Genomic DNA, 13,381 nt, shown 5'->3' with positions numbered 1-13,381 from the left:
GTACAGTGCACAAAGAAAAATAAATGCAACCCTGAATAACTTTCAATCTAATAATCGGATCTTCACGTTCTAGGACTCAACCTTAATGGTTTGAGTGGGTGACCTCAAATATTCTAATTAAGTAGTGCAGACGATATTTTAAGTTACAAAATCAAGCATTTTTTTGGATTAACATACCATTTTTATAACGGATTTAGATTTCTGATCCTCAGAATATGGATAGCTGCAATATAAAGAAGTCATTTAATTAAAATTCAATTTCTCAGGGACTTTCAACCAATTTTTCTCAAATTTTGCATTTTGCCATGTAAAATGAATACTTTAAAATGATGTAACAAATTGTATACCTTAAAATTCACGAAATTCTCGACTGTTAATAAAGAAAATAATAAATATTTGGTAAAAAATACTTTTTGCATGGAATTATCTTTGGATAAACAAATTTTATAACTGTGTGCAAAAAATTTTTTAATTCGCTTAAAAAGTAACAAGAGATGGCGAAATAAGCAAAAATGATGACGGAAACCCAGATGGTGGCTACTTTACATATTTTTGGTGTCAAAAATCCGCCTCCATTGAAAAAAACGCATGTTTTCAAGGAAAGTATGTCTTAGATTAGTGTAAGATTTTGAAATTTAAAATATCGAAAAAATTATTTTTATTCAATCGAATAAATTTTTTATAGGTTAGTAAAGCATTGTTAGTCTAGCAAAACACAGTATAGACATTTAACAGTGATAGTCATTTTGAAGCGTTTATCATTCCACATGCATTTCAAATGCGGTAATTTTATTTGAATTACTTTTGGAAATATTTATTTTTTAAAAAATTCTGAAACTGCTACGTAAATAACCACTGAGCCATCATGGCTCAGTTTTTAAGGCACTGAACTATCATTATAAAATACTGGAGTTTAATCACCAGTCACTGCTTGAAACCCACCCAGCTTCAGATTGATAGGTATTAGCTTGTTGGGAAGTAAAGGTGACTGTGCGCAGTTGCTGACCACATTGCAACCATCATGCCGTTGATCACGAAATTGTTAATCCTTAACCTCCATGACCTCTTGCCCATATCGGGTCGTGGTTGGAATACTTTACAAATAAACTAAAACTACATAAATTTGTAGATTACTATACGTTGATTGTAATTCATTGATATTTTGAATATTTTTTTAGAAAGATGCATTTAAACACATGTTTATTAAACGTATTTAACGCAGATTATTTTTCAATACTGCATTATCTTTAGGTGTATAAAAAACAGAACTACAAGGCAACTAACTAAGAATTACTACTAAGATTAAAAACAAGACAACTAACTAAGAATTACTACTAAGATTAAAAACAAGACAACTAACTAAGAATTACTACTAAGTTTAAAAACATGACAACTAACTAAGAATTACTAAGATTAAAAACAAGACAACTAACTAATTATTACTACTAAGAATTAGTAAATTACTACTAACTGCGAATTAACTACAAGAAACAGCACTCTTTAACATCAAAATAGTTTATCTTTTAGTATAATAATAATAAAATTTCAAATATATGCAAAACTACAACAGAATAATAATATTTTAATGCCATATATCTGTAAACTGAGCTTCAGTTTGTAACGAAAACAGATCCATCAAAGGTATAGACATCCGTTTTTAATATATAATGTTATTTCTCACAACTTGTGTTTAAAATACATGATTAAGGCATAATTGGCGTATACCTTTCGCAATTGCTTATAGAACAAGTCTAGGCCATTATAGTTCACTTTTGGCTTCTCTTTTCTCCTGAAAATGCATTGTAAGCCACACAAAAAAAGAGACCAAAAAGACATGCAAAATCTCTTACAGAAAGGCGTGCGTTCAAAAATTATGTTGCACAACAAAAGAAACTGCATTGACAATTTTGCGTGTTGCACAGTTTGCTCTCATCGTAATAGTCATCGTAAGGATCTTGTGGGTGATTTTTAACAATCCGCAGCGATTGGAAACACTATCACGTGATCGCGTGACGCAGTTTCGGAAAACCGAGCTGTTGCCAGATGCGTGAGCAGATGTCTAATTTCTTTTTACTTTGTATGTATTAGCTTAAAGTAAAAGATTTTTAGTTTGTTTTTCTTCTTTTTTATTTAATTTTTCCCAATGCCCATCGAAAGCACTTCTCACAATGCGTGTTCATAATACTGTAGTAAGAGTTTGCAAATTGAAGGTTCTCCCATCCTTTACATGGGTAATGTAAACAGATATACAACATTTTACCCTTATAAGAATTCTGGTGTGAACTAAGTAAGAATTCGCGTGTGGCTTTGCATTTCTGAGAAACTAATTTAGTAAACAGTTAGAATGTTCTTCATTATGTTGAAGGGTTATATGGCTTATTTTAAAGAGCTTTGTCTTCTTAAGTAATGACTCTCTATCGTGTCGTGTTTGATAGCTATAATTTGCAATTATGTTGCATGAAAACAATAAATGCTTCAAAATGTGCATGAGGTTAGACGTGTAGTAGCCTTTAATATATATATTTAGAATTTTTATGCTAATTAAGGGTCAGAAAGTACTATTTAAGCAAGGAAACAAAAAAAATCGCAATCAAAATCCAAACTTTTACTAAAGAATAGAATGTTGAAAACATTGAAACCTGTTTGATTACCAAGGAAACAGAGAGTAATTAAGGTGATTAAACTATAAAAATTTCTGGATCAAATTATGGTAAAATGTACCGGCACTCTGGGTGCCGGTACTTTTTACTGTTAAATACATTATTACTGGAACATGTTACGGAACAAATCATCAAATATACCGTAATTTTTATAGAAATAATTACAGTGAAATCACTGATTCACTCAAATTAAATAAATATTACTAAAAAACTACGGTATATTATTTTACGGTAAATCATGAATTTTACGGATGATGCACCAAAAGTGCTGGTACTTTACACCGAAATTAGATCCGGAATTTTTTACAGTGTATTAAAGGCAGTTTTAAATTTCTTTTGGTAATTAAACTGGTTATGATTTTTTTAGTCCTATTCTGCCTTTCTCAGTAATGATTCGTTAGATTTTGATAGTGTTTCTGTTTTTTCGCTGCTACAATAATGATTTACAATTCTCATTGCGTATACTTTTTATATACTTCATCGTTGACAGAAAATATATACGAGTATATTCAAAAAATATATATTAAAGTTTATCATTACGGAATGCCCTATTTATTTTCAAAGTCAAATCCTAGATAGCAGGCTACGGCAAACCTTTTCATTTGTTTATCCTACAAAGGTTGACTAATTGATCTTGTTTTAAGCTTAGTAGAAATATTTGTATGCCAAGCTTGTTTCCTATTTAATAAAGGTAGGCAGAATCTTTACCAAAAAAAAAAATATTTTTTAGTTTTTAAAGTAATTCCTGTTTTTGCTTCTTTTCATTCAAGCTTCTTCCAGGCTCTCAAATACAACATTTTGTAAATTTGAAAATTTAATGATCAGGTCAAAATTCACTTTTAAAGTGTTAATGTATAAATAAAATTTGTTCAAATAAACCCAGTTTCAGAGATGTCCATAAAATCTAAATTAAGCAGTGATTTTATTCTCGGTTTGAGAACACTTTTTTCTTTTGGTATGCAAATAATGATTTGATCTTCGATTTCAAAAGCTTTTTCTAGTCTTGTTTTATAAAGACCGATTCAATATCGATATGAATTGATATGATCGATATGATTGTTTATTCAAGCTTAATGCAAACCTCTTAGGGTGTAAATTAACATGGTTAAATTTAACATTTAAAGCTTGCATGGTTTATATGCTAAACATTTTTAAACCTTATTGGACTTTGTGTTAAAATTTGTTAATGACATTAAAATCTACCTTACACTGCTATTTGGGATTTATCATAATTTAAAAAATGGATTTCCCAGCTTCTGTATTTCCTATATTTAAAGACAGTTGTTAATAATTCGTAAAATAATCATTAAAACTAGGTTTGCTTGAAAAATAGGCTATTAAATTATGCTTAATGCAATTACAGTTTATTGTTTTTGAATCGACGTTGTTATATTATATCAGTTTTGTTCGTATATGAGCCATGATATTCGATTTTTTTCATACTCTACTAAATCCCATCCTGTAATGATTGGTAATATCATATTCAATTCGATTATATTTATTTTTATTCGGTTATACATTGTGTATAGTTATCTAGAAAATTTAAAAATAATATTGAATAATTTGGTCAATTGAATAATTGTTTGATTAACTTCTAAGCAATAACGCGTGAATATGCTTTAAGAAACAATTCATAAAACCTATGTGTATTATAAATTATTTAAATTGTTTTAATTTAAAGATTCAAAATAATACCCACGTAGCAAAATTAACTTTAGAATCGCATTTATGTATAATATCTCTAACAATTTTTAGATATTCAAAATTTCAAAATTTTTTCTGAAAAGTTCAGTTAAAAAAATTTTACTTTTAAAAATTAAAATTCCACAGGTTTCAGATGATTTTGATTATGACAACATTACTCTTTCTGGAAGAAGGAATTTATTGATATTACCCTTATGATTATGACTCTTATGATCGTGATTATGCTGATATTATCTGTATACTATGCAACTTTTTCATCGTTATGTAACTTTTTCGATTATGTAAGTAAAGCATCATAGTTGTGGAAGTGAAACTTTATGATTGGGATTTTATTGATATGAATGTGATCTTATTGAGTTACAATTCTAATTCTGAAAATATAATTCTAACTTAATGTAATTTAGTAGCAAAGTTTTACAATGACCGAATTATTTTTGTTTCAGGCCGCGGTGATCTTGGAGTAATAGATAGTGAAGCATTTGATTTCAGCCAACTTGAAGATTACATCAATGATGATAATGAAAACAATATGTAAGTTGAATTGTTTAATATATATATATAAAAACAAAATAAAGACAAAAAGGATAAAAGAAAAGAGAGATTAACGAAGAAAAATTAAGAAAAATGATTATAAGTTTTATTTAATACCCATAAGCTGCAAGTACTTAGAACTCATACAATAAGTTAAAAATATAGAGTGAACATGAAAAAAGTCCATGTCTAAAGATTTTTTAAAAGATAAAAAAAAATTTTATAAAATATTTAAAAATTATTCAAAATTAAAAAGCCGAAAAACAAAATAAAAAAAAGATATAACCTCGCCATTAGCTCACACAATTACATCATCAAAAAAGAGTGTTTTCTTACATTGTATCAATGTATTTAAACAGTTTTAGTAACCTGAAACTTTAATAACAGTTTTTAATTATGCGAAATATGCAAGATTTATGATTGGGCGAGAGCAGTTTTGTATCTTGATTTAAATTTAAAAAACTAGAAGATATGTAAGAATTTAAAATTATTCAAAATAATCACGAGGCTTAATGGAATAAAACCTTTTTGTGTTTTTACTCTGTTTTAAACTCTCTTTTATTGCTAAAAAACTTCTTACAACTAATAATTACGAAGTTTAAAAAACTGAAAATGTTTTAGTATTCCGACTTGATTATACATTATTTTATAAGACTGAAACATTAAAAGTAATTTATAATCACTGAAAAATGCTGGAAAAATCCTGTTTCGACTATAATTTAAAATTTTTTATAAAACTAAAAAATTTAAAGCACTTTAAAGGTTTTGCCTAAATATAAATAGATGAAAAGAATTTTGTATCCTGACTTAATATGCTTTGTATATATAAAATTAGAATTTTTTAATACAGTTTATACAGTTTATACTACACGATGAAGACGACAACCAACAGTTTTATATTAGATTTTTAGATAATTTTTTTGAACAATTTTATAGGATTAAAAAACTAACAGTAAACATAACAGCTTGCAATTAGACGAAAAATGGGTAAAATAAAGATGCTTTAGTTTGTTTTTGAATATCTTGTTCTAACAGCTATGTACAAATACGGAAATTTCTTGATTTAGATAAAGAATCACATGACTAAAAGTATAAAAATACATTGATAAATAGGTCTTTACATTGAAGTTAGTTAGGTCCTCGAACCATTGAGATACAGTGCTAGGTACCAATATCTTCAGATCAAAAATTATTGAAACTCTTCTCTTTTTTATTTTGCGTACTGCACAAAATCTGTTAAATGATACTTATTTCTTAATAAGAGAAAAATATTGATTAAAAAAAAATTTGTTCTTCATAAAGAAAATGTGTATATAATATTATCACATATTATCTTCTTTTAATATTACATGATAAAATGCTAGTATTAAAAAACACTAGGAAACAAATTTCATTTTTGTTTTCGGTTGCATGAGATTTTTTTAACAGATCTTAGATATTTTCGTATCGCTAATTTCAAATCTGCAATCGGTTTCTCTTTCCAAGTTACAGTTTGTTTTTTTAATGACATTTTTAGTCTATTTTTTATCGAAATGTACAAGTTTCAAAACATTATATACAATAAGAGTTTCTGTAATCATTGCGACAAATTTCTAGTTGAGTTAAAGAGCATTATCAGAATTGAAATATAAGAACCCATGCTCGGAAATGTCGTCATATTCGCCACTAGGGGAGCTTCCCCATCATGAACTATTTCTAAGTGTGTTTCTGAACAGGTTTTTTTCTTTTTTTTTAATTTCATAACCATCGCTGAACAGTCGACCCAATTTATTGGGCTTACGACTACTGATGTTCAACTCCGTAGTGTTGTAATTTTGAACCCAATCCGGAAGACAGGGAAACTCTTGGATCAAGTATTGGAAGAAATTTGCCTTAGTGAAAAACTTTTTGATGGAACTAACCCGCCTTTGCGTTACATGAAGAAGAAAACTTCGAAAATCTTCCACTGCTAGCCTAACGTCGAAGGTACTCTAACCCATGATCCGTCTACCACTGACGATATTTTACGTGAGCACTGTGGTCGATACGAGTCTGGTGCGACCAGCCATCGCTGGGATACGATCCCGGTTCACCTCATTTGAAGTTGAATATTCTATCCCCTGAGTCACCACGGCTATAATAGGGAAGCACCCCTTGCCACGTATGACGACATTTTCGGGCATGCGCTCTTAAGCAATTTTGTTCTTGATAATCTACTCCAACTGCCCTATGTTATAACGTTTTTAAACTTGTACAGTTGGATAAAAAAAAAAGGCTAAAAATACCATTTAAGAAAATATCTGTAGCTTTAAGAGCGAAGCTAATTTCAGACTTTAAATCTCCAAGTCCTAATTAGGCAAGATCAAATATCTGTGTAAATGAAACAAAAAATTTGCTCCTCTGAGTAATTATTCAATTTTCTTCCGCGAGCGCAATTTTTAATAATTAAATATTTAAAAAAAATATTTTTTTGTAATTTTATTTTTTTAATAATTTTCATTTTTTGTTTTCACATCTTTCACACAACAAAATATTAAAAACTAAAGAAGGAAAAAAAGCATATAATTTGTTTTTATTTCAATAGTTATTTCCATGAGGCCTTAGTTACGTCTAGTGATTTAAAATTAACTGAAACCACCGATAAGCCTCCTCTGTATCTACGGAACAGTCATCATAGCCTACCTAAAGATTCAACCAGCGTCCAAGTACCCGTCGAGGCCACGGAAACCCACGGCCACCCCTCACTCGGCATCAGATTGTCACAAGGGGCCGCGGAGACCTCCGTCCATTCTCCGTCCACTCCAAATGTTCTCTCCCAACAAAAGAGTAGTTTCTCTGTCAGAAATATTCAGAATAATGGGGTTGACGTCACTTCATCTTTTACAAAACCGTAAGTATTTTCGTAATTTTTTCGCCATAATTTATTCTCTCTGTTTCTTTCAGTTTTATTCAGCTCGCAGAAGTAAATATTTATTTTTCTCGATTTCAATATGTCAAATAATACTCAATTCAAATATGTCAAATAAATTGAGGAAAAAATGAGCGAAAATGTAATGGTCATCGATCACGTTAAGACTTATTCTTTATATTATGTGTATTTATATTGCTTGAAATGTATTTAACCTTACAACGAAGGATTTCTTATAAATGTTTGACAAAATATTTTCTTAAACTAAAGTTTTTGTTATTTTCAAAGAGTTTTCATTATACAATCTACGCTCTTTAGTACAACTTCCACTACAACGACCTTTCGATTAAAACTGCCTTCGCATAAAGTCCTTTTTGCAATTGTTGTTGTTGTCCATTTACGTTGCAATAGAGCTGCACAATGGGCTATTGGCGACGGTCTGGGAAATATCTCTGAGGATGATCCGAAGACATGCCAGCACAATTTTGATCCTCTGCAGAGGGGATGGCACCCCCTCTTCGGTAGCCCGACGATCTGCACGTGAAGTCGTACACTTTACAGTTGAACAGTTTAACGAGGACCGATACTGCACACCCTCGGTCATTACACAGACTAATCCAAGTGGTCACCCACCTGCACTCTGACCGCAGCCAGTGATGCTAGATCGGTGATCTGCTGGGAACCGTGACTTAACGATCAGTCTACTGCGGTACCCTAATGCAATTCCATAATGTTATTTTAATGTCTATTTTAACGTCTGCCCTAAACTGCTTATTCCAATATAGCGACCGAAGTTCATTAATTTGATTTAGAAAAAGTTTCAAAGAAATTATTTAAACCATTATTTTCTGTTGCGTGTATTTATATCGGTTTAAATGTACTTATTTTTTTATTACGAGAGATTTCTCATATATTTTTGATGAAATGTTTTGTTATGTGAATTTCTTTTTATTTTAAGACAGTTCTCGTAATACAATCTACGCTCCTTAGTACGACTCTCATTACAGCGACCTTTCCATTAAAACGACCTATGCATTAAGTCTTGTTTTCAACTCCATAAACGCAATGTAATTTTAATATCAATTAGAACGATCGCACTGAACTGTTCATTTTAATATAGTGACCAAAATTTAATCATTTGAATTTGAAAAAGTTTCAAAAAAATTATTTAAACCAATATTTTCTATTACGTGAATTTATATGGTTTTAAACGTATTTAGTTTTATAATAAGGGATTTCATTTCTATTTTTGACGAAAGGTTTTCTTATGCAAATGTTTATTTTTATTTTTAAACAGTTTTCATTATACAATCTATTATACAATCTATATCTTTCATTATACAATCTTTAGTACGACTCCCATAACAGAGACCTTTCCAATATAACGACCTATGCGTAAAATCCAATTTGCTATTCTATAGATGCAATGTTATTTAAAACATACCTCCGTTCGTCAAAATTTTCCTTCCAAAATTTAGTCATTTGACTTAAAAATGTTTTAAAAAAATTATTTTAACCAATATTTTCATTGATATTACCACATAATAAATGTAAAAAATCATGCATTTTATTTCAATGAAAGAAGAATATTATGACTCCTAAATTCTTATCCTAAATTCTGGGAGGTCGTAATTTACGGTCTTTCTTAATCTGTATAACATTCTTTTCAAAGTATACAATAAATTTATTAATCCAATTTTTGATGTTTGAAAATTTTGTTTATTCTTTTTGTCAGTTCCCTTGCTTTGTTTATTTTGGAGTTAAAACACGTGTTCTACGCAATTATCTAGACGTATGTATTTATCAAAATTAGCAGCTTCAAACCAGCATATTATTACTAATTCATCTATGAAGTATTATTTAAAAAGGGTATATTAACATGCATATTAATATAAGGAAAGTTGTGTTATTACCGATTTTTCTGTTAATTACCAAATTAATATTGGAGTAAAGCATTCCTTTGTTAAAATGGCCAAATATTTGTTTTAGCTATGAGTCAATATTTATGGTATTTTTGAGCACTCATTATATAACGACCTCACATTATAATGTTCATTTTTGCCCATTCCACGACGGTCGTTATATCGAGCGTTGACTGCATAATATTAATGTTTTCAGAAATCTATTTAGAAAATTGCCACTGTCACTGTAAACTGTAACTGCCATTTCGCAATACATCAGTCTGTTTGGAAAATTCTCCAGTATTTTCAAATTAGTCTAACACCAACTAGGTTTACTTGATTAGAAACTTCATTCCCTTCAAAAATATACAAAATGGAATTAATGATCGACATATTTCAAGCTCTCAAAGATAGATTCCCATTTTCAAGACTTACCAGACTTTCAGATATCTAACGAAACAAAAGACTTTCAGACTTTTCAAGACTTTCAGATATGTAAAGAAGCAAAAGTAATTTGAAATAGAGAACACAAAGATGCAAACGAAAAAAGGAAAATTAAAGATGAGAAACAAAAGTAAAAGAAACCACAGTAATAAAAGAAACCACAGGTATTTTATTTAGGTAGCATTAGAGCTGCACAATGGGCTATTGGCGACGGTCTGACAACATCTCTGAGGATGATCCGAGGACATGCCATCGCAATTTTGATCCTCTGCAGAGGTGATGGCTCCTCTGTTTTGGTAGTCCGACGATCTACGCGCGAAGTCGAGCACTTTACGCTAGAACAGTTAAACTGTTCTCCGTAGGCCGATACCGCGCACACTTGGACCCTGTGCAGGCAAAGTGGTCACCTATCTGCTTACTGACCGCAGTCAGTGATGCTTGATTTCGGTGTTCTACTGGGAACCGTGTCTTTACGATCAGTTCACTGCGGGACAGAAAAAGCATGAAAAACGCAAGAAGAAAAACCACAATGGCCGAGAGAGGGAAATCAGGATAAATGCATTTCCACTCACTATAGAGAGGTGGAGAGGAACTAATTTCGTTAACAAGGAAATCAGCATTCACATGAATAAAACAAGATTCCAGGGAATCAAAAAGAGCTGAGGTGACTGGGTTGGAAATAATTTCATGCCCAAAAATCCCAATAATGTGCAGCAATTGATGATTTTTTTTAATTCTTTAAAATGGGCATATCAATCAAATAATATCTTACTGCTTCAATTTTTTGGGATTATTAATTAGCTAACTAGGCTTATTTCAATAAGCACAGTTAGTTACAGACCAATAAGAAAAGATAGATATTATTCCTTGATTGTTCCTTGCTTGGAAACGTAATTACTGGTAGGCCGATTTTTACTTAGTCTAGATAGTTTTAGGCTATTTAAAAAATATATTTTATTCTTTGCCTAATTAGCCAATTCACTATATTTGAAGTGTTGGCACAATATGAGGTTCCTTGCAATAAGCGTAAACAAATTCAGGTTGACTTAGCAAATCATCTTACATATTTTTAATTAGCCTAAAAGCATATAGACTGATTATTATATGCTCGAAAAAAGTCACACTGCATAAAAAATCCTGGAGATTTTTCCAACTAGCTTGGCGTAATGGAAAACGAGGGTGATATTTGCAATCAACCTATTCAGTTAGCCTACCACATTGTATGTATTATATTAAAACCTGTTTGATTTCGTACTAATATTTTATATCATTCAATATAGACATCACTTACCCGACAGCCCTCCTGACTCGGGATCGGAACCGCCTTTCTCACCCGCTAACGAAGGTAAGTATTTTTCTTAATTATTAAAATTCTTAACTATCCTTAATTTATTTTTCTTAATTATTATTCTGGATCCAATGTTATTCCGATTGCATTGAATCATCGTCTACGTATGATTTCAGCTTATAATATTTGCACCTCTAATGTATTTGCCTTAATAAATAATTAATCTAACCGTTTCGCATAATATGATGTAGCGATTAAACTTCGATTTAAAAAAGTTTTTTGGACTATGTGCTAAAAAAATTATTTTAACCTTTTTTTCAACCAATGTTTGATAAGGGTAAAATGGAGGAAATTTTGCCGCAGCAGCTACCTGTATGATGCTATAAGCACCATATTCTGCATGCTTTTAAAGAAAGATCTTTAGGAAAACAGAAGTGTATGGAAATTAGAGAACGGTTTAGTCTATAATAGAAGCGATAAAGTGATTAGAAAGGAGTCTCTAAAAATAACTGCAAACTTATAATAAATAGTCGTTAAATTTTTTTGTCTAATCTGACCTTTTATTAATTCATGGAAACTTCCCTTAACAAATCTTCTTCTTCTTCAGCACGACAGCCCCTTACAGGCCTTGGCTGCCTCAACCACGCGTAGCCTCCAACGCCTCCTATCCATGGCGACTTTTTTCCAGTTGTTAATCTTCATTATTTTGAGATCTTTAGTAGTGTCATCCAGCCATCTAGTTGGAGGCCTTCCTCTGGCCCGAGATCCCGAAGGATTTTTAAAGGTGGCGATTCGTACTGCATTGTTTTCTGGACCTCTCCAGATATGGCCAAGCCATTTTAATCTATTGCTTCGGATGACCTGCACTATCTGTGTCTGTCCATAGAGTCTATATAATTCAAAGTTGTATCTGATTCGCCAACAGCCTCTTTCCTGTTCTGTGCCAAAAACATTTATAAGGATTTTTCTTTCAAAATCCCTTAACAAATAGGCTAAGAATAAATCGTTTGCGCTTGATTAATATGCAGCATGTATTTGGAATAATACTTAATAAATCTATAAATGCATTTTTTCTTATTATAAATAGTTTTTAGCTTATACAGTGACGCCAATTACGCCTGGTGATTCACAGAAAACTTTGATGTATTTAATTTGCCTTTCATTATAAAAATAGCTTCATTTGATGCTTAAAAATTTTAAGAACTAGCTCATTTTAAGTATCTCATTTTTTTTAAAACCTATACTTGTTTCTGTTGCAGATCCGAAATTGAGGTGCCCATCTATAGACTTACTTCATCACCATCATCAGCATCATCATAGTCATCATCACCTTCCACAATCAGCAGAAATGTCCGTCCATTCTTCGGGGTCAACAGAAGCCTTGAAGCATCAGTATCTTGGTTATGGGCACAATTTGCCCCTTAAGCACTTGACAGAAACCGCCATATCTTCTTCAACCTCCCCTACGTCATCCTCATCATCTCCTCACCGTGTAAGTAATTAGAAATTCTACTAACGTCTTAACTGTTTTTTTTAAATTCAAAATACTCAAAAATTTAAGAAATGAAAAATCTTAACATTTAGTTCCATTAACATTTAGCCTGTCACATATTAGAAACAATCCTAATATGTGGCAGACCAACTGAAAACAAATTAATCATATTTATTAAATAGTTTTAATCTCTTGTTTTATTAGCACTTTGCCTGCAACAAATTAGAAATCTTTTTAAATTGTAGTAGACCAAGTAGAAAACAAATTAATTATATTTATTAAATAATTTTAATCTCTTGTTTCATTAGCACTTTGCCTGCAACAAATTAGAAATCTTTCTAAATTGTAGTAGACCAAGTAGAAAACAAATTAATTATATTTATTAAATAATTTTAATCCTTTGCTTCATTAGCACTTTGCCTGCAACAAATTAGAAATCTTTCTGAATTGTAGTAGACCAAGTGCAAATGAAAA

At 30.8% G+C, this 13,381-nt stretch overlaps 1 protein-coding gene across 2 annotated transcripts in view; it reads left to right on the top strand.

Annotated features, from left to right (window-relative positions):
• LOC107440588 (myelin regulatory factor-like protein) overlaps nt 1-13,381 on the top strand; it is a 147,175-nt gene that overhangs the window by 94,418 nt on the left and 39,376 nt on the right. For both annotated transcript variants that reach the window (XM_016053564.3, XM_087161085.1), the window contains exons 2-5: nt 4,808-4,895; nt 7,459-7,764; nt 11,408-11,472; nt 12,675-12,907. In XM_016053564.3, the coding sequence (XP_015909050.1) occupies nt 4,808-4,895; nt 7,459-7,764; nt 11,408-11,472; nt 12,675-12,907 (692 nt within the window). The remainder of the gene's footprint in view (nt 1-4,807; nt 4,896-7,458; nt 7,765-11,407; nt 11,473-12,674; nt 12,908-13,381) is intronic.

The sequence above is a fragment of the Parasteatoda tepidariorum genome, chromosome 4 (assembly GCF_982258835.1).
Source record: "Parasteatoda tepidariorum strain Cologne lab strain chromosome 4, Ptep-v5.0, whole genome shotgun sequence".
Classification (NCBI taxonomy): domain Eukaryota; kingdom Metazoa; phylum Arthropoda; class Arachnida; order Araneae; family Theridiidae; genus Parasteatoda; species Parasteatoda tepidariorum.
Note: the sequence above shows the minus strand (reverse complement) of the source record. Positions and strands in the feature narration are given on the sequence as shown.